Raw genomic sequence first — 17,931 nt, 5'->3', positions numbered from 1 at the left:
TCAGCCAATCAGAACTGCTTTTGGGGCCAAGTGGGATTGTGTGAAATTGCTTGTGGTACCAATTTATGTCACTATGGGCAAATGCGCAAACCACTTATAGTCACACCCTGCATGATCTTCAGCCTATAATAATACAAGTATTTTGCAACATTACACAACACGTAATTTAAACACTATAACCATACAGTGGCGATAATCAGTAATCATATAGTGACTTGCACAAACTGTTCTGTGTGTTCATCAAAGTTGACCTTTAAAAAAACAAAACGTGACTTTAAAATACAGGCTTTATTTAAGTCAGCGACAAACGCTGAAGCTCCGGTCACAGGTGTTTGAAGACACACCCACAGCAAACAGAGAAAGAGTGTGAGAACAGGTTTTATTCTCACACACCCTTCACAGGCCAGGAGGACTTTCAAGGAAACTACGAGAAGATCCTTCATCATGCAGTGTAAGTAATCTCTGTTTATTCAACCTACACAAAGTCTCTTCTCGGTTTATCATTCTATATTACAGTAAATGAGCAACTGAATGGAGGTCGTTTCTGACAAACATTAAGCAAATCAAAGCAGGTAGTTACTCTATGATTATGCTGTTAGTGTTTGTTGCTTACTTGGATGAAGCCACATGTACTGCCCTTGTGAAAAAAATATTGAATGTGCACTCATTAAAAAAAAAAATGTATTGGCAGATAATATTAGTGAAATAAAAGGCCACTTAAGCGTACTTAGAGACACTTTGCTGAGAATGTTTTTTTAACAAACTTAAGTACACTTTGAAAAAATCATTGTCCCTTTGTCGTGCTTCAAAGAAGTACACTTATTTTAATGTTTTGTCTAACATATAAAGCACATGTAAAGTACTTTATTATAATTTTAACTGTAGTGTTATGCAATATTAAGTTAATATTCTAAATGTACTTAATTGCAACATCATTGCACAACTTGCATTTACAAATATATAAAAAAAAATACATGACACAAGTTTCAACAGAAATGACTACATTTTAGTCTATAAAGATATAAAGACGCACTTAAGTCCTACTTAAGTATGTCAACAGTTTGAGTTTTTGTATTTATTTGGACGCGAGTAAAAGAGCAAGACAGGAACAGACGGTTGTTTGGATTTGAATGTTGCCGAAGCCAAAGAAAAGCCTGTTGAACAGCATTCCTGAGATGACATGGTGGCGTGTGCGTTGTGCTGTTTGCACGTCCTTCACACATCTGAGAAGAAACTGTGACTCTGAGCTTATATAAGCTGTAAATCTGATGTCTCACTTACTGCTGTTAGTGACCATGGCTGGTGAATCAGGACGGATCCATTGGTCTCGTCAACCTGTTGCAGTTTTGTTTATTGTATAACCTTTACATAATTCTTTTTTGAAAGCTTTAATATTTTCCACTAACTATGAACTTGCAAATTTGTTGTGTGAAGGGAAAGTTTGAAACTTTTTAGTAGGCGTGTCTCATCCAAAGGCACTTTTGTCAGGCTGAGTGCTAGGAACACGGGTTTAAGTGCCTTGTTAAGTAATACTTCATTAGGGATGTAAACACATCAGTCTAAAAAAAAAAAAAAACAACTCCTAAAATGTTGCATTTTCCCTTCTAATCTAGATTATAACTCTCCAGTGAACCTCCACTCTGATTCAGTCTATATTCCAACACAGCAATTTACAAAAAAACCAAAAATCTTGTCACAATCTGGAAGCTGAAGTGATTTGCTGAAGGACACAAGAGTGACCGAGAGCTCGAGTAACTCTTCAGATAATGGGCCACCTTCACCTGAAACTAAACATGTGACCTTTGTGTTAACAGCCCACACGCTTAACACCTACGCTAACACTCCCGATTTAATGCCAGGCCTTTCATTATGCTGTGATACCTTCACATTCGCCTGGAGAGATTCACTGTATTCACTATTAAATGTCATTTATCTTGTTGTTTGTTTTTGTGAATGTTATTAGGGTATGCTATTTTTCCAGTATCTGTTATGATTTTGTCTTGGATTCTTGTTCAGTGATGGGTGTTCCCGAAAGTCCTTTGAATAGCAGGAGGGACCTGGAAGTCTTTGATTTAATAGCTATGTTTCCATTCACATATACCGTATATATAAAGCAAATTTTGGGGTATTGCATTAAAAAAAAAAAAAAAGCACTGGGTGAAAGCCCCAAGATGTGCATAAAATCTTTATACCTTTATAATGGATACTTTGCAAAAGTAAATATTTTTTGTTGTAAATATTGTGTTATTTCTCTTGAACACTCTGGATGGAAACATTGCTTTATTCACAAAAGTTGTATGCAATATTCTAACTTTTCCCACAAGTTGCATTTGGATGGAAACATAACTAATGATTCGTAGAGATGTTGGTACGCAAATGAAAAGTAGCCTGAGTTTGTTTTGTTTGCGAGTTTCAAAATCCAAGGCAAGGCCTGCATTTGCATATGTATGCAATCAACTAAAAGCATGCATACATACACTCAAGTAACCCGTTAGTAATCAGATTAATGGCTCAAATGGACTGAAAAGCCTTGTAAACACCTCAATCGATTGGATTGAGCAATTCCAATTGATCGAATTGATGAAAGGAATGAGATATAGACCTGCAATAATCCAATCAATAGGAAAAAATAAGCATGTAAACACTTGAATCCAATTATCCTCTCAATTGCAATTACATGTGCAGTGCTGTGATGCACGTTTACATACATTTTACAGCTCTCTGAGATATCTAAAAACAAAACTGACACGTCATCAAAAATGGCAATTATACTTCAAAACTGGATTTCATTCATTCCAAATGATGAAAGTTAGTGCATGTTAACAACCCTCGTGTTTAGTGAGACAGAACTGCACAAACTGTTTCTTGAAACCACAACCTTCCTTCTTCCTGCTCTTTTGTCTTGCACTTTTTACTACCTCTAATCTAATCACATCTCTTTCTCCCTCAACCCTTCGCAGGCCCACAGTCTCCGGGGCGAATCCTGTCGGAGGAGCAGTTCTCCTGCTCCATCTGTCTGGAGGTCTTCGTCGAGCCCGTCTCCACTCCCTGCGGCCACACTTTCTGTAAGGCCTGTCTGCAGGGCTTCTGGAATCACAGCAAGAAGTTCATGTGTCCCATGTGCAAGAAAGCCTTCTCCAGAAAACCAGAGCTCAGCATCAACTGTGTGCTAGCCGAGATCGCTGAACAGTTCCAGGGTCTGTCCACGATGTCCTCGCTCGACCGGGGCAACGTCGAGTTCACGAATTCCCCACAGAAAGACGATGACTGGGGAGACTTCGCTAAAGCGGGAGACGTGCCCTGCGACGCCTGCATCGGCCGGAAGATGAAGGCCATGAAGTCGTGTCTGAGCTGCCCGGGTTCGTTTTGTGAAGCTCACCTGCGGCACCATAAGAAGGGGAAGGCGATGGGCTCGCACAAGCTGGTGGAGCCCATACACAACCTCGAAGACAAGATGTGCAAGACACACAAGCGCCTCCTGGATGCCTACTGCCGAAACGAACACGTGTGCGTGTGTAAGGAGTGCGCAGAGTCCTCGCATAAAGGCCACGACGTTGTCTCCACCGAACGAGAGTGGAAGAAAAAAACGGTGAGTTTTAACGCTTGTATTACATTAAAAATGGGTATGCTGTTTATGGTACTGAGCGTGATTGGATTCAATACAACTCTCCAAAAGTCAGACTCTGAAAAACAACAATAACAACAAAAATTATTAATATTAAACTGTAAAAACACAAAAGTATATTAGTGTTGGGCGATATGCTCAGTTGTCATATCAGCCTGCGAGATCGCTGATATTCAATATTATTGTGCTAATTTATTTAATTTTGTATTTATTTAGTTTCATTGCCAGAAAGTGAACCAACTCCAGCGTAAGGCTAAAAGCAGCCTAATGTTTTTAATATGACTGAATTTATATTTAACATGATATCAGTTTAATATGAACATTGTAAGTTTCTAATTATAATGCTTACATTTCCTCAGTTATTCAAACAGCAGCTACAGAAAACAAGCAAAGAACATGTACATCATCAAAGAACATCATCACTGACTTCAGTCTACCGCAAGTTTATGCACTTTAAAAAACACTCCCGTTATAATCAGTGAAGTCGTCTACACTGTATGATGAATACATTTATTATACTTACATCACACATACAGCTGCACTATGTTGTTTATGATGAGAGGATTCGCGAGAGAGCTGAATTCAGTCGGCGAGCATGCACACTGAACAACAAAACACAACCCTAAAATGTATTTCTAAAACTATTTTTTTTCTCCCCCACAGAGTGTATATATAAATGCTGTCTTGTAGCTCAAACTGTAGAGCATGGCACTAGCAACGCCAATGTTTTGGGTTTGATTCCCTGGCAATGCATGAAATGATAAAAAAAATAAAAAAAATCATGCATTTAATGCAACATAAGTTTCTTAAGTTGCATGAATGTAAATGTAAACACCCTCATAGCATAGTTGAGAAACAGACATAGCAAAATACATCAAATAAACATTTTCATTTGGGTCTGGCAGCTGACTTTAAGAATAAAAGTATGTCAAATTGACCCAAACATTATAATCATAATAAATTACGAATGCACATTCCACAACAGTGAAATATCCACACCTCACAGGCTTGTTCATGACCCTAAATGAAGACAAGTCACAACATTTAAAGGATAACATCATAGGGTTCAGACAACTCAAAAATCAAAATGGGTCAAACTAACCTGCTACGTAATCACTGAAATGCATTTTGGGAGCTTGGAAATTCAGGAAATGTGATTTGTGCATCTTATTGTTTGGTTCACAGAGTCAGCTGGGAAAGAAAAGGTCAGAACTGAAACATCTAATCAAGGAGCGAGAAAAGAAACTGGAGGAGATCAAGCAGTCCATCAAAGTCCTCAAAGTGAGTCCGTTTATACTTTGTGATGCTTCTTTTCTCGGAAAGGCTGAGCAATATTTGATCATTTTTCTTTGATCAGCTCTATTAGGAATGGCATGTTTTTGAATATATATTGCATATTACTTGGTGGTCTAAATTTCTGCCATTTGGATTTCTGCTAAAAAGCTACTTTTACAAGTCTTCAAACTTCAGAAAATCTTAGGACAATGCTAATCCAAAGTAACTAAATGCTTTTAATATGTAACGCATCAGCAACTCATAATGAATGCTAAATTGCAAACTGCAATTGCTGCTTGCAGCTATATTTATCGTGCATGACAAAACAACACAAACAATGTGTCACAAACAATTTGATAGTTATCGATAATCATAAATAGTAATTATCTGCCATCTAAGTCTACATAACTAAGGCAGAATCAGGGACAAACAGGTATCAAAGTGTGATCTCAGTTATGTTAAAATCATTTATAAAAATATCCAGTAATCAAAAACAACTGGAAAAGTCCCAGTATAGACCCATGGTGAAAGCTGCCTCTACCTTAGAATGCTTTGTTGAGAATATCTGTTTACCTTTTGTTTCATCTGACAAAAACAGTAAGAGCACTGCAAATATTTGCCCATGCTGTCACACCCCTCTTTAACTGAGAACATTTCCCTCCAAATGCTGAACAACACAAGCGATTCAGGATTAAAGGAAACAGAAAAGCCTTTTGTTTTGGACTGGAAATAAATATAAAACTTGAGTTACAGGAAGTAAGTGGAAACAGGCAGAGCTGACGTTTGTGACAAATATGACATCAGTATTGACAAATACCTCCAAAAATGGATAATTTCCATCTGTGATATTGTATCCTTCCTGTGAGATCGGATTCGGGTTTGTGTCAATGACATGCAAGGTTAACGTGCCAGTGTTTTTTCCTGTTCAATAACTGTAAATAGAGCACAGGGCCATCTTGAGTCACATTTAAAAATACAAAGAGGATCCAATTACATAGAGGGTGGAGGGAAAGAACGACAGAATACCGGCAGAAATAACTCATATTAGACTCATTAATGCTTCATAATAATAGTAATTACTGTAGACAGAGATAAAGATGTCGGAGCAGGTATAGATGTACGGTGTGATGGCAGATGAGATGAACTGGAGGTGAAGTGTTTGAATCAACACAGTTCTTCAGCGAGTTTAAGCGGTTCAACCGGTCTGTCCTGTCAAAACACTCGGCTGATATTCTGCATGCTCACGTTAACATGCGATCTCATGAGTTACGCTGCATGTGTTTGTCACGACCCTCTCTGGTCTCTGTCCTGGAAATGTTCTGTGCATTTTCACAAAAAACAAAACAGAAAATCTGATCCACGTTTGGTCTCAAAATCACAGTTACCGTCATGATCCTGCAAAAAAATCACCTGTAGCACAAGTTTTGGTCAAAGAAAATGAAAGATGCACTGCTAGAATGTTTGAATCTCTGATAAATGGTCTGTTATTTACACCAAAAGCAAAACAAATATCCATCAGGCTGAATTAAATGTAAACTGATGCCATACAATAGAAGGCAAAACATGAAGCTTTCAGCTGCTTTGCCACCTGACTACGAGAAGCTGAAGCAAATTCAGTTTCACTTTCATTTTTAGCAATACAAATATTAATAACAATAATAATATTAACATCACAGATGTGATTTTTGTTATCATGCTATTTGTGGTTGTTTGTATGGCTGAATTTGAAAATCAGCAGTAAAACATTGGTAAATAAAGTCAGATTCCATAAAGTGCATTTGTATTTTTAAACATATTTAATTATCGCAGGTTTGCAAAGAGTATAGGGTTTGTTTCCCCTGTGCATGTTAATTTATTTTGAGGTATACATGATATGCATTGAGAGTACACAAAAAATAGTAAAAGTAACTGTATGCTTTGACAGTAAATGAGCACGAGGTCTCATTAAAATACAAATGCAAAAGAAAACTAAAAATAATAATAATAATAATATTAAATTTGATTTGTAATGAGATCCCATGGTGTTAATAGTTTTATAGGAATCCATTGTTTCTATACACCATAAACGTGTCATAAAAGTAGTCAATACAACAATATACTGTACTGTATTCCAGGTCAAACAATAGCTTTATATGAGAACGAGACCCACATTTTATGGTGTTATTCACCTCTGCTGGAACTTTCAGATCTCATTCAGAGTCCTACATGTTTTGATATGACCTCAGCATCGCTGAAGTCAAACCCGGTGCAACACGTCTTCACCAAGGAATATCTGTTCGTGAATGAGATGTGAGCAGTGCTGGGGAAAGTTTCTTTTAAAAGTAATGCATTACAATATTGTGTCACTCCTTAAAAAGTAACTAATCACGTAACGTAATGTGTTACGTTACTTTTGAGTTACTTTTTAAATCTGGGCAGGCTTGCTTGTTTGTTTTTAATATAAAAAATGTTCTTCTTTTACAAATGTAAAAGCCCTTTCACACCAAAAGTGAAATGAATACACCTCAGGCTGAAGGAAATGTAAATTCACGTCTGTACAGTAGAGATATTTAATTATTGCAGGTTTGTATAATAGTTGTGCAGTGAGATGAGTAAATGCATGTTGGCATTTAGTCTAGAACTATACAGTAACATCATGTTCGCACACAACGCCTCTGCACTTACTCCCGATTTCTCTCAACATGGCAACACGAGAGCTGTCAGTCAATACATGGGAAAACAAAGTAACTGGCATTGCTTATTTGAAAACGTAACTCAGATATTTCCTTCTAAATTAAAAAAAAAGTAATGTGTTACTTTACTAGTAATCTGATTACGTAACTCGCGTTACTTGTAGTGCGTTTTGGATTTGAGAGCAGCAGCATGGCAGTCACAGGCGAGCTGTATTAGTCGCTGTATTTAATTATTGCAGGTTTGTATAATAGTTGTGCAGTGAGATGAGTAAATGCATGTTGGCATTTAGTCTAGAACTATACAGTAACATCATGTTCGCACACAACGCCTCTGCACTTACTCCCGATTTCTCTCAACATGGCAACACGAGAGCTGTCAGTCAATACATGGGAAAACAAAGTAACTGGCATTGCTTATTTGAAAACGTAACTCAGATATTTCCTTCTAAATTAAAAAAAAAGTAATGTGTTACTTTACTAGTAATCTGATTACGTAACTCGCGTTACTTGTAGTGCGTTTTGGATTTGAGAGCAGCAGCATGGCAGTCACAGGCGAGCTGTATTAGTCGCTGTGTGATAGACAGATGGAGTGTGTGAAGCCTGGCATCCTCTCTGTATTCAGGACAGCAGTCAGAAGGAGATCGAGGAGAGCTGGGCGGTTTACGCGGAGCTGCAGCGGCTGCTGGAACAGTCTCAGGCCGAGCTGCTGGAGCTCATCACGACGCGGCAGAAACAAGCGGAGCAGCAGGCCAAAGATCTGTCCAGCGGCCTGGAGCACGAGCTCAACACACTGAGGAAGAGGAGCAGCGAGCTGGACGCACTCGCTCAGACACAGGACAGGGTGCTCTTTCTACAGGTCAGCAATCAAAGTTTCCAGTGAACTAGTGTCTGCATCTGAGCTTTATTAAGCCTAGTATTTCCCTTGCAGTTCCTGCCATCTCTTCCTCCTCCACCGGAGCCGTCTGATTGGTCATCTGTGTCCGTGAACACGGATCTGTATCTCAGCACCATCAGGAAATCCGTCTGCTCTCTGGTGGACAGATTCCAACACGAGGTCAAACGGCTTTATGGGAAAGGTGAAGAACCGTGTCCACCCTTTCCCTACACTTCCCTACCTTGAATCAAACTGCTAATTTGCATGATCTATGTAACCTTCATGAAGTGTTTATTTTCCTTTCAGAACTCAGGAAGCTGCAAAACTATGCAAGTAAGTGCTATTGATATAAGCATTAGTGTTTAACACAGCCTTCTACTGCAACGGATCATTATAATGTTTCGATCTTTTTCAGCTGAATGAATATTTTATCATATTGATGAAGATATGAGAGACACAAAGTTATTTTTAGGTCAGTGTTCACACTGCAAGTCAATCTGTTTCTCTAGAGGGCAGACTTGAGTTCACTGCCACTGCATTATAAAGTTTTACACTGATTTATGACAAAACCGTTAACTGTAGTAACTGTAGTGATTAAGCAATTGTACTTCATTTCTATACTTCACTATTATTTTGAGGAATATGCCGCTGAGCCATACCTACAAACCAGAATATCAAACTTGGGCCAGACAGCAACCACCCAAAACACCCCAATAACTACAAAATAATAATAAAATCTCTTATCGTAACAGCACAATAGGAACCATGCATTAACAAGCAGGTCTCACAATATCTTAACAAAATGACATATTTCACAGGTCATCATGACTTAAAATCTCTATATGACCCTGGACCACAAAACCAGTCATAAGGGTCAATTTTTCGAAATTTAGATTTATACATCGCCGGAAAGCTGAATAAATAAGCTTTCCATTGATGTATGGTTTGTTAGAATAGGACAAAATTTGGCCGAGATACAAATATTTGAAAATCTGGAAACTGAGGGTGCAAAAAAAATTTTTTTTTGAGAAAATCATCTTTAAAGTTGTCCAAATGAAGTTCTTAGCAATGCATATTACTAATCAAACATTAAGTTTTAATATATTTACAGGAAATTTACAAAATATCTTCATGGAACATGATCTTTACTAAATATCCTAATGATTTTTGGCAAAAAATACAAATCAATAATTTTGACCCATACAATATATTTTTGGCTATTGCTACAAATATACCCCAGCGACTTAACACTGCTTTTGTGCTCCAGGGTCACATTATAAAAAAAAGTATTAGTTTCCATTTTACTGAGAAAAAAGGACAATTAAATCACACTCTCACATATAGTAAATTCAGTTTTGTTTAAAACAGCCAATACAATTTTAGTTTAAAAAGCAATTGGCCACAACTACAGTAATCCGTCCTTAAAGGGAAATCTCAACAGCCCCAAAAGCACTGACTTGGACCTATGGACAAACCTGATTCAAAATTAAACACAGATTATGTTATGCCTATAAGGAATTATACTCAAAACCATAATAAAATTGGCTGATGATGAATTAAGTAATATCTCAAGAGCAACACAACATTTTTTTTTATTTTATTTTTTTAAAAACACAGTTCAATGAAATGTTAATTTTGAGTGACTTGCATTCCAGGCACAGTATTGTCTAATTTAGTGTCTATTTTTGCTTTGTCAGTCATAAAAATGCTAAAGATCTACATGATTAATTTTTGAAGTTAAATCAAACTAGTATTACTGGAGTACTTTAATTCAGTGTGTTGCTTCTTAGAAATTATCAGTGAAATTTACAAGCAATTTCTATGTGAAAAACTGTTTCAAAGTAAATTTATTTTCAGTGTACTCTTGTGTCTCAGAGCAACGCTGCAGCTGTGTTTTGTTTCTGAATGAATCAGCATTGTTGAACAGTTGAATTGGTTGAAAGAATAATTCAATGACTCACTCACTCATTTGTTGTTGTTTTTTTACGTTCACCAATGAGGAACATAATTGATTTCGGTCTCCTCTATAGGTGAGGTGATCTTGGATTCTGCCACAGCTCAGCGTGATCTCTGTCTGTCCGAGGACGGCCGGCAGGTGCGCTATGAAGAGCAGCGGAAGGGCTCCATGCATTCGGACACGCCGCGGCGCTTCAACCCAGCGCTGTTTGTCCTGGCACGCGAGGCTCTTTCCTCCGGCAGACACTACTGGGAGGTGGACATGGGACACAAGACCGCTTGGACCGTAGGAGTGGCCCGGGGGTCGGTGCGACGCAAAGGAGAGATCCGTCTCAGTCCAGAAGGAGGCTTCTGGTGTTTATGGCTGAAGAGCGGAGAAGTGAAAGCTCTTACTGGCAACAGAGTTCCTCTGCATCTCGCCACACTGCCTCAGAAGCTGGGCATCTTTCTGGACTACGAAGCTGGACAGGTGTCCTTCTACGATGTGAAGACACGCTCTCATCTCTACACGTTCACCGATGCGTTCACTGAGAGCGTCTACCCCATTTTCAGCCCTTGCATCAGTCAGGACGGAAAGAACCCCGGAGCGCTGGTCATCACCGCTGTTAAACACAGCTGAGACGGCAAACTCACTCCAATGCATTTTCCATGAGTTTCTAAAAGATTCTAACAAAACTGAAGACTTTCCAAATGGATTCTGGACAAATAAAACACATTTTCATAAGAGTTCTCTCTGTAAATCTTATAATGGGAACTGGCATGCATCTAGTGTACATGACTATACGTTACTTTGAAAAGAAAGCAGACAGTTTTGAAACACGTATACACTACCGTTAAAATGTTTGGGGTCAATAAGAAAGAAAAGTCTTATTCAGCAAGGATGCATTAAACTGATCAAAAGTGACAGTAAAGAAATGTATAATGTTACAAAAGAATTCTGTTTTAAATAAATGCTATTCTTTTTAAATTTATATTGTATCAACATTAAGAATAATCAGAAATGTTTCTTGAGCAGCAAATCAGCATATTAGAATGATTTCTGAAGATCATGTGACACTGAAGGCTGGAGTAATGATGCTGAAAATACAGCTGCGCATCACAACAGTACAATATATTTTACAGTATATTAACACAGAAAACAGATATTTTAAATTGTAACAATATTTCACTATATTACTGTTTTACTGTATTACTGTTTACTGTATTTTGATCAAATAAATGCAGCCTTCACAATTTCATAACTTGTGAATCAAAGTTTAGAATTGTAACAACAAATCCACACTATAACTCAATCATTCATACATTTAAATTTGTTTTTATCATTGATAAAATGTTATGATATGAGCTGAATGTGTATGTGTGATATGACAATATGTATAAGCAAAATGGAGAATTAATTAACTGTATACTGTATATCAGATTTTTATTATCATAAAATACATATTATATTATCATTTTATTATCATGATGTTTGGATACAGGGTTTCTTTTCAGAACTTTTGAATAAAATTAATAATATTAACCTTGTCATTCCATGCCATGAATGAATATATAATAGTTAGGCATAACTGCTAAATAAAAGCAACTTGAGTGAGTGAATGGTTAATATTTCATGAAACTTGAAGAGACTCTATGTAGTCAGGGGTGTAAAAGCGAAACTAGGCTATGGGGGAGGGGTGACGGGGGATATTTCAGGGTAACGGGGGGCGTCAGCTGTCCCGCATGTCACTGCTGTCCAGACCAGGACGGTGATTGTGGTCAGTGACATTCGACTACAACAGACTGCTGGTGAGTCTCCTTAAAACACTGTAACTCAATCAAAAATGTTAGAGTCAGTGAAGATGTTTGAAGAAACTGCATGTTCTGCATGTCATTTCAGCAAATACATAGCTAAGATGTGAATAAAAGGACTCGTTTGCTGATGAAAGCATGCCCAAAACGTCTTGAAGGTCTTCTGTTGTCAAATAATATTAATGAATAATTATTGCCAAGTCTGCAAAAATATGTTTAATAATCAGCATTTAAAAACGTATAGACTAAATGGTGCTATGGGTCCAAAAAGGAGCAGGAGTCTGGGAGGCCTTGTATTTTTGGAGTGATGTTAATCTTTGGTCCTATGAATAGCCAGTCTTTACATATTCCTGAAGTCTTTCTGTGTCAAAGACTGCTGCATGTTGCTAAGAGCACAAGGCCCTGCGCCAACAGGCGGATTGCTAATTAAATCCAAATGACTTTGTATATTTAGCACACTTCATAGCTGGCAATAATGCCACCAAGTATGTTTAAAAAAAGGACTGGATAATTCATCTGTTTTTTTAGGATTTTGTTCTAATTTTGTTCTAGTTTTATGGGATAAAGTCAACATGAGTTCAACACTGATTGCTTTCTTAAAACACATTCCTGGTCTTATTGTGCACCATTCATCATCCACACTACTCCATTTTAATGCTCTGAAAGGACCCTAATTTATAGGGTACTGTTATAGGTAATGCAGCCTTTATAAAATCTTAGCAAATAATGAAAAAGTAATAAACAAAATTTGCTTTACTTTTAAGTATGTTGATCATCTAGATTCTAGAGCATGAAAACTGCATTTAAGCCCTGCTCCATTCTAACATAAAACGTCCTCACGATATAACCAATTTCTGATGGATAATCTCAAATACCACCGTACTTGATTCCATTTTTGTCATAACATCAATATGTTTTGCTCTTAGATGCAACGCATTATGGAAGTAAAATTGACTGTGAATGCAGGTTTGTGTTGACTTCAATAATATATAAGTGTATATCATCACTGTTGTTTATAAACCACATCTCTCCATATTTAATTTTGGTTTTTATTTCACCCGTTTTCATTAATGAATACTGCTGGTCACCCTCTATGTCTGACTCTGGGGTTTACAACTATTAAACCAATTAAATGTGCTAAACAGCTTTTGAGTAAACCTCATAATTCTTTTGGATCCTCAAACTGCAAAACCATATAGCACCACATCAATCTTAAATGCAATGCATGGGTGAAAATATTAAAAAAAAATATTCACTGAAGATGTTTTAAAGTTGTTGTTTTTTTTTTCAAAGTTGGAAGTCTACATCTATTTGCAGGGCACATGATTCTCCATTTGTCTGTACAGGAATGGCATCTCCCACCAGCATGTTAGCGGAGGAGCAGGTGCACTGTTCCATCTGTCTGGATGTGTTTACAAACCCTGTCTCGATCCCTTGTGGACACAACTTCTGCATGGCCTGCATCGGCAGCTACTGGAAGTCCAGTGCCCTCTTCATGTGTCCGATGTGCAAAAAGACTTTCTTCAAACAGCCAGACATCAGCATCAACACAGTGCTGAGGGAAATCGCTGAGAAGTTTAAAGAAATTAAAACCAACCCAGTCGCGAACCTTCAGAAGACAACGCAACCGGACCCAGGACAGAGCCCTGTGGAACTCCCCACAGAAATGCCTGAACTGATTCCTCCTAATGGGCCGTGGGCCCAGGTGGTGTCCTGTGATGTGTGCACTGGCCCTCAGCGACAAGCAGTAAAGTCCTGCTTGGTGTGTTTGACGTCTTACTGTGAGGAGCACTTAAAGACCCACACTTCCCGCTTCACCAAACACAAGCTGATCGAACCCGTGCAGAACCTGGAGGACCGTATGTGTAAGAAGCATGAGAGGTTACTGGAGCTGTTCTGTAAGAAGGATCAGACCATAGTGTGTGTGCTGTGCACAGAGATGGACCACAGGGCACATTACACTGTTCCTGTTGAACGAGAGTGGACAGAGAAAAAGGTAAATGTGCCACTTGTTATGACAACAGCTGTTTTTATGGTGGCCAATTCTCGTGAAAAAATGGCATTTAATCTCAGACAATGTTAAGTGACAGTGCATGTCTGTTGAATATTCCAACCTCATATAAATAATTGTAGGCTACACACCTAAAATCTTCAAGCGAAATCAGAATCAATCAGATATGCTGATATGGTAGTAGAATATAAAAATCATGGTAAGCAGGACTGTACAACAGTAAGGTTCAGGCTAGCAGAGGCTATGTAACATTTATTTTTTTTTTTTTGGCAATTTCAGCTAATATGTAAAATTGCAGCAGGTGTATAAAAGACAAACTGTGGCATTTGCTACTAAAGTAAATAAGTTCAGTTGTTGTAGAAAAAAAGGTGGCTATGCTAGATGAGATTTTCAGTGTTTAACACAATACATTGTGATTGGCAGGCCTTGTTTAGGAAAACTGAAGCTGAAGTTCAACAGATGATCCAGGAGCGACTGAATAAAGTTGATGATATCAAACACTCATTAGAGTTGAACAAGGTATGTTTAAGTGTTTTTATGTATGTCTATCAAAAACTTTAAGTGCTTCAGCTGAGTTAACACGGACAGATGTTAGCCTTTCCTTTCATCAATGCAGTGACCCATGTGAATTAAGGTACACTTTCACAACTTCTGCCGGTTGAGGTGTAACTGCAAGTCACTTGTGGAGGAACATTGTTTTGCTAATCAGGTGAGGTGGGCTTCCGATCAGCTCTAAAGGACAAGCGATCATTTTATCAGCTCTAAAGTCAATGAGGATGTAAAAACCCCTCAAAAAAGACAAGAGAAAAAAAAATCCACAAATAATGTCCTTTGAGCACATAAATCACGTGCTTTCCACTGTTGCTTTGACTTATTGATAACAACTGGTTTAAATAAACACCGCTACAGAGGTTATGAAAAGCAGACATTCAACATAGCAAGTGCTAAATATCTAACCTGTGGAGTGAGAAAAGGCCGTCTCTGGGCTGGTTTTAAATCTCGGAGTTGTCGCTATCTCTGAAAAGCAGTCCAATGTTGATACGAGTTATATTACATGCTCTGTCACTTGTTTTTTTTTGCTCGTATAAGCACTTCTCTTTGTTTTAACAGTTTATTTCTCAGATCATAACCTTTTTGAATGATCCATTGTGTTGCGCATTAGTTATGGCCACAAGCTTTCAAAACTATTAACACTGCACCACACGGACCTTTATTATTTACGGATGTAACGTAACCATGCAAAGACGCATGACGTGAAATCCAACCCGACAGCAGTTATAAATCAAGTTATACATCATTATTATAAGGTATACTGTATATCTATATATATACATACTGGTAAAAAAAATAAAATTATAGCCTGAATGCACTGTAAGTCGCTTTGAATAAAAGCGTCTGCTAAATGCATAAATTATTAAAATGATTATATTTTATTTTATTTTATTTTTTTGGTCTGCATTGATAAGTGTGCATCTCTTCCTTATCACAGAGCAGCGCTCAGAAAGAAATCGAGGACAGCATGCAGGTGTTCTCGGACCTAATCCGAGCGGTCCAGAAGGCCCAGGCCGAACTGGTGCTGGACATCGAGGAGAAACAGAGGAAGACCGAGAGCTGGGCCAACGGACAAATACAAGAACTAGAGCAGGAAATAGATCTTCTGAAATTGAGGAACACAGAGTTAGAGTATCTCTCACACACTGAAGACCACATTCACTTCCTGCAGGTGGAGCATTTTTACCTCATGCTTGTAATGTTGAACAATTGACATCATTTTAAGTGTTAAATACAGGTGTAAATTACATCCAAAATATTTTGTGATCAATAATATCCACCACATTCAGGGGACGTTTTATAGAATGTTTTATTCAGAGTCTGCCAATCTGCTACTTTAATGTCCATTGTCTTCTCCTCCAGAACTTTCCATCGTTAATGTCTCACCCACACACTAAAGACTGGTCTGAGACCTGTGTGTATGCAGATGCGTGTGTGGGCACCACCAGAAGAACTGTGCTCAAACTAGAGGAGACACTTACTGAAGAAGTAGAAAAACTTGTAGAAATAGGTACGAACTTGCACATCACTCTATTTCTGCACTGATACTTTCTTTTCACCACAGCATGTGGCACAGTTTTAAGTCAGGTTGGTTGTAACCATGACGAATTGTGAAAAAAAAGAAGTGCACTTTTTTTGTACTGAATGTGCACTTGCAGTGTCTTTAATATCTTAAAAGTATATTTAAAAAAAAACTGTACAGATAATATAATATGATATAATATGAGATAATATAATATAATAATATTATATTACTTGCAGATAATATAATTTGAATGAAATAAAAGGCCACTTAAATGAACTTAAAGAGAGGCACTTTCATGACTTTCTTAACACTTAAGTACACTTCGAAAAAGTGCCCTTTGTAACATAAAATGAAATGTTTTAATTTAAAGTACATTTTATATCATGTTTGAATACGCTTTGTTGTGCTTTAAAAAAGTGTGCTTATTAATGTGTTGACTAAGATACAAAAGCACAAACAGAACTATAGTGTTATCCCATGTTACATTTAAAGTTTACTGCATTTTAAATGTATTATATTGCAACTTAATAATACAAATATATTTATAAATGCATGACACAAATTTTAATAGAAATGACAACCCTTCATATACTACAATCAACCATCTTAATAAAAAGGCAGAAAAAATTGAACTGAAATTGAATTAATTATAAAAAAAATATGATTATTTTATTGATTAATCAATTGATTTTTGTCGTCATAAACAGAGCTGAACAGGGTTCAGAAGTACTCAGGTAATGTTTTCTTGTATGTTTGATCTGTCATACATCACTAGTCCAGTCAAGTGTGTTTATCTCATCCTGGTCTGTTTGGTTTTTCGCTCACGTGTCTGCTGTATGTTCCCTATGAAGTGGACATCACCTTTGACCCGGACACGGCGAACCCCTGGCTGCAGCTGTCCGAGGACGGCCGTCAGATGCGTCACCTGGGCGCGTGGCAGGACCTGGCTGACACACCTGAGCGCTTCGATACAGTGGTGATCACTCTCAGCCGCGAGGGACTGTCCTCGGGACGCCATTACTGGGAGGTCCAGGTGGGCGAGAAGGACGACTGGTATATCGGTGTGGCCCGGGCGTCCGTCAACAGAAAAGGCCGGATTTCGGTAAGCACGGCTCAAGGCTACTGGGCTCTAGCCATGAAGAAAGGCCAGGAATATCGCGTTTCTTCCTCTCCACCCCTCCTGCTCTCCATCGAGCCCAAGCTGAAGAGAGTGGGCGTCTATGTGGACTACGAAGAAGGACAGGTGTCGTTCTACGACGTACAAAACAAAAGTCACATCTACACCTTTATGGACTCGTTTAAAGAGAAACTCTTCCCATTTTTCTACCTCTACTGCTGCGACAAGGCCTCGGACACCATGATGATCTGTCCTGTGCAGGAGACGTCTCATACTAAACAGTGCTGAACCGTGACTCTACAGTACAGTACTGTTTCTATACCGTACTATGTGCGCTTGAGAACTGCTTTCTTTGGCTTTTTTCCTAATTATTAAATGGGAGCACAAAAGCAGTCTTAAGTCGCTGGGGTATATTTGTAGCAATAGCCAACAATACATTGTATGAGTCAAAATGATCGATTTTTCTTTTATGCCAAAAATCATTAGGATATTAAGTAAAGATCATGTTCCATGAAGATATTTTGTAAATTTCC

General features: G+C 38.0%; 2 protein-coding genes across 4 annotated transcripts; both read left to right on the top strand.

The window, feature by feature from the left end:
• Positions 1–379: 379 nt before the first annotated feature.
• On the top strand, positions 380–11,279 carry btr12 (bloodthirsty-related gene family, member 12). The gene is made up of 7 exons (XM_016535712.1): positions 380–451; positions 2,961–3,589; positions 4,811–4,906; positions 8,195–8,428; positions 8,501–8,648; positions 8,753–8,779; positions 10,477–11,279. Exons 1-7 carry the CDS (start codon positions 445–447, stop codon positions 11,019–11,021), a joined length of 1,686 nt encoding a protein of 561 aa, XP_016391198.1. The 5' UTR covers positions 380–444; the 3' UTR covers positions 11,022–11,279.
• An 852-nt stretch (positions 11,280–12,131) lies between these two features.
• On the top strand, positions 12,132–17,823 carry LOC107726187 (E3 ubiquitin-protein ligase TRIM58). Of its 3 annotated transcripts, XM_016535708.1 has the most exons (8): positions 12,132–12,190; positions 13,120–13,159; positions 13,540–14,189; positions 14,628–14,723; positions 15,694–15,927; positions 16,119–16,266; positions 16,989–17,015; positions 17,133–17,823. In XM_016535708.1, the coding sequence occupies exons 2-8, from the start codon at positions 13,120–13,122 to the stop codon at positions 17,684–17,686; spliced, it is 1,749 nt and encodes a 582-aa protein (XP_016391194.1). In that variant the 5' UTR covers positions 12,132–12,190; the 3' UTR covers positions 17,687–17,823. The 3 variants fall into 3 exon arrangements, with proteins under 3 accessions (XP_016391194.1, XP_016391197.1, XP_016391195.1); XM_016535711.1 differs by lacking the exon at positions 14,628–14,723; XM_016535709.1 differs by lacking the exon at positions 13,120–13,159 and having other exon boundaries at positions 12,139–12,190.
• Positions 17,824–17,931: the final 108 nt, after the last annotated feature.

Source organism: Sinocyclocheilus rhinocerous, unplaced genomic scaffold, assembly GCF_001515625.1.
Source record: "Sinocyclocheilus rhinocerous isolate Xijiao unplaced genomic scaffold, SAMN03320098_v1.1 scaffold1898, whole genome shotgun sequence".
In the NCBI taxonomy this organism is placed as follows: domain Eukaryota; kingdom Metazoa; phylum Chordata; class Actinopteri; order Cypriniformes; family Cyprinidae; genus Sinocyclocheilus; species Sinocyclocheilus rhinocerous.
Note: the sequence above shows the minus strand (reverse complement) of the source record. Positions and strands in the feature narration are given on the sequence as shown.

Coding starts and splice junctions, on each gene's coding strand:
- btr12 (XM_016535712.1), top strand. Junction 4,907..8,194: donor AGTCCATCAAAGTCCTCAAA/GTGAGTCCGTTT, acceptor CTCTGTATTCAG/GACAGCAGTCAGAAGGAGAT. Junction 8,649..8,752: donor CAAACGGCTTTATGGGAAAG/GTGAAGAACCGT, acceptor TTTTCCTTTCAG/AACTCAGGAAGCTGCAAAAC.
- LOC107726187 (XM_016535708.1), top strand. CDS start 13,120: ATGCAACGCATTATGGAAGTAAAATTGACTGTGAATGCAG. Junction 15,928..16,118: donor ACCACATTCACTTCCTGCAG/GTGGAGCATTTT, acceptor CTTCTCCTCCAG/AACTTTCCATCGTTAATGTC. Junction 16,267..16,988: donor AGAAAAACTTGTAGAAATAG/GTACGAACTTGC, acceptor CGTCATAAACAG/AGCTGAACAGGGTTCAGAAG.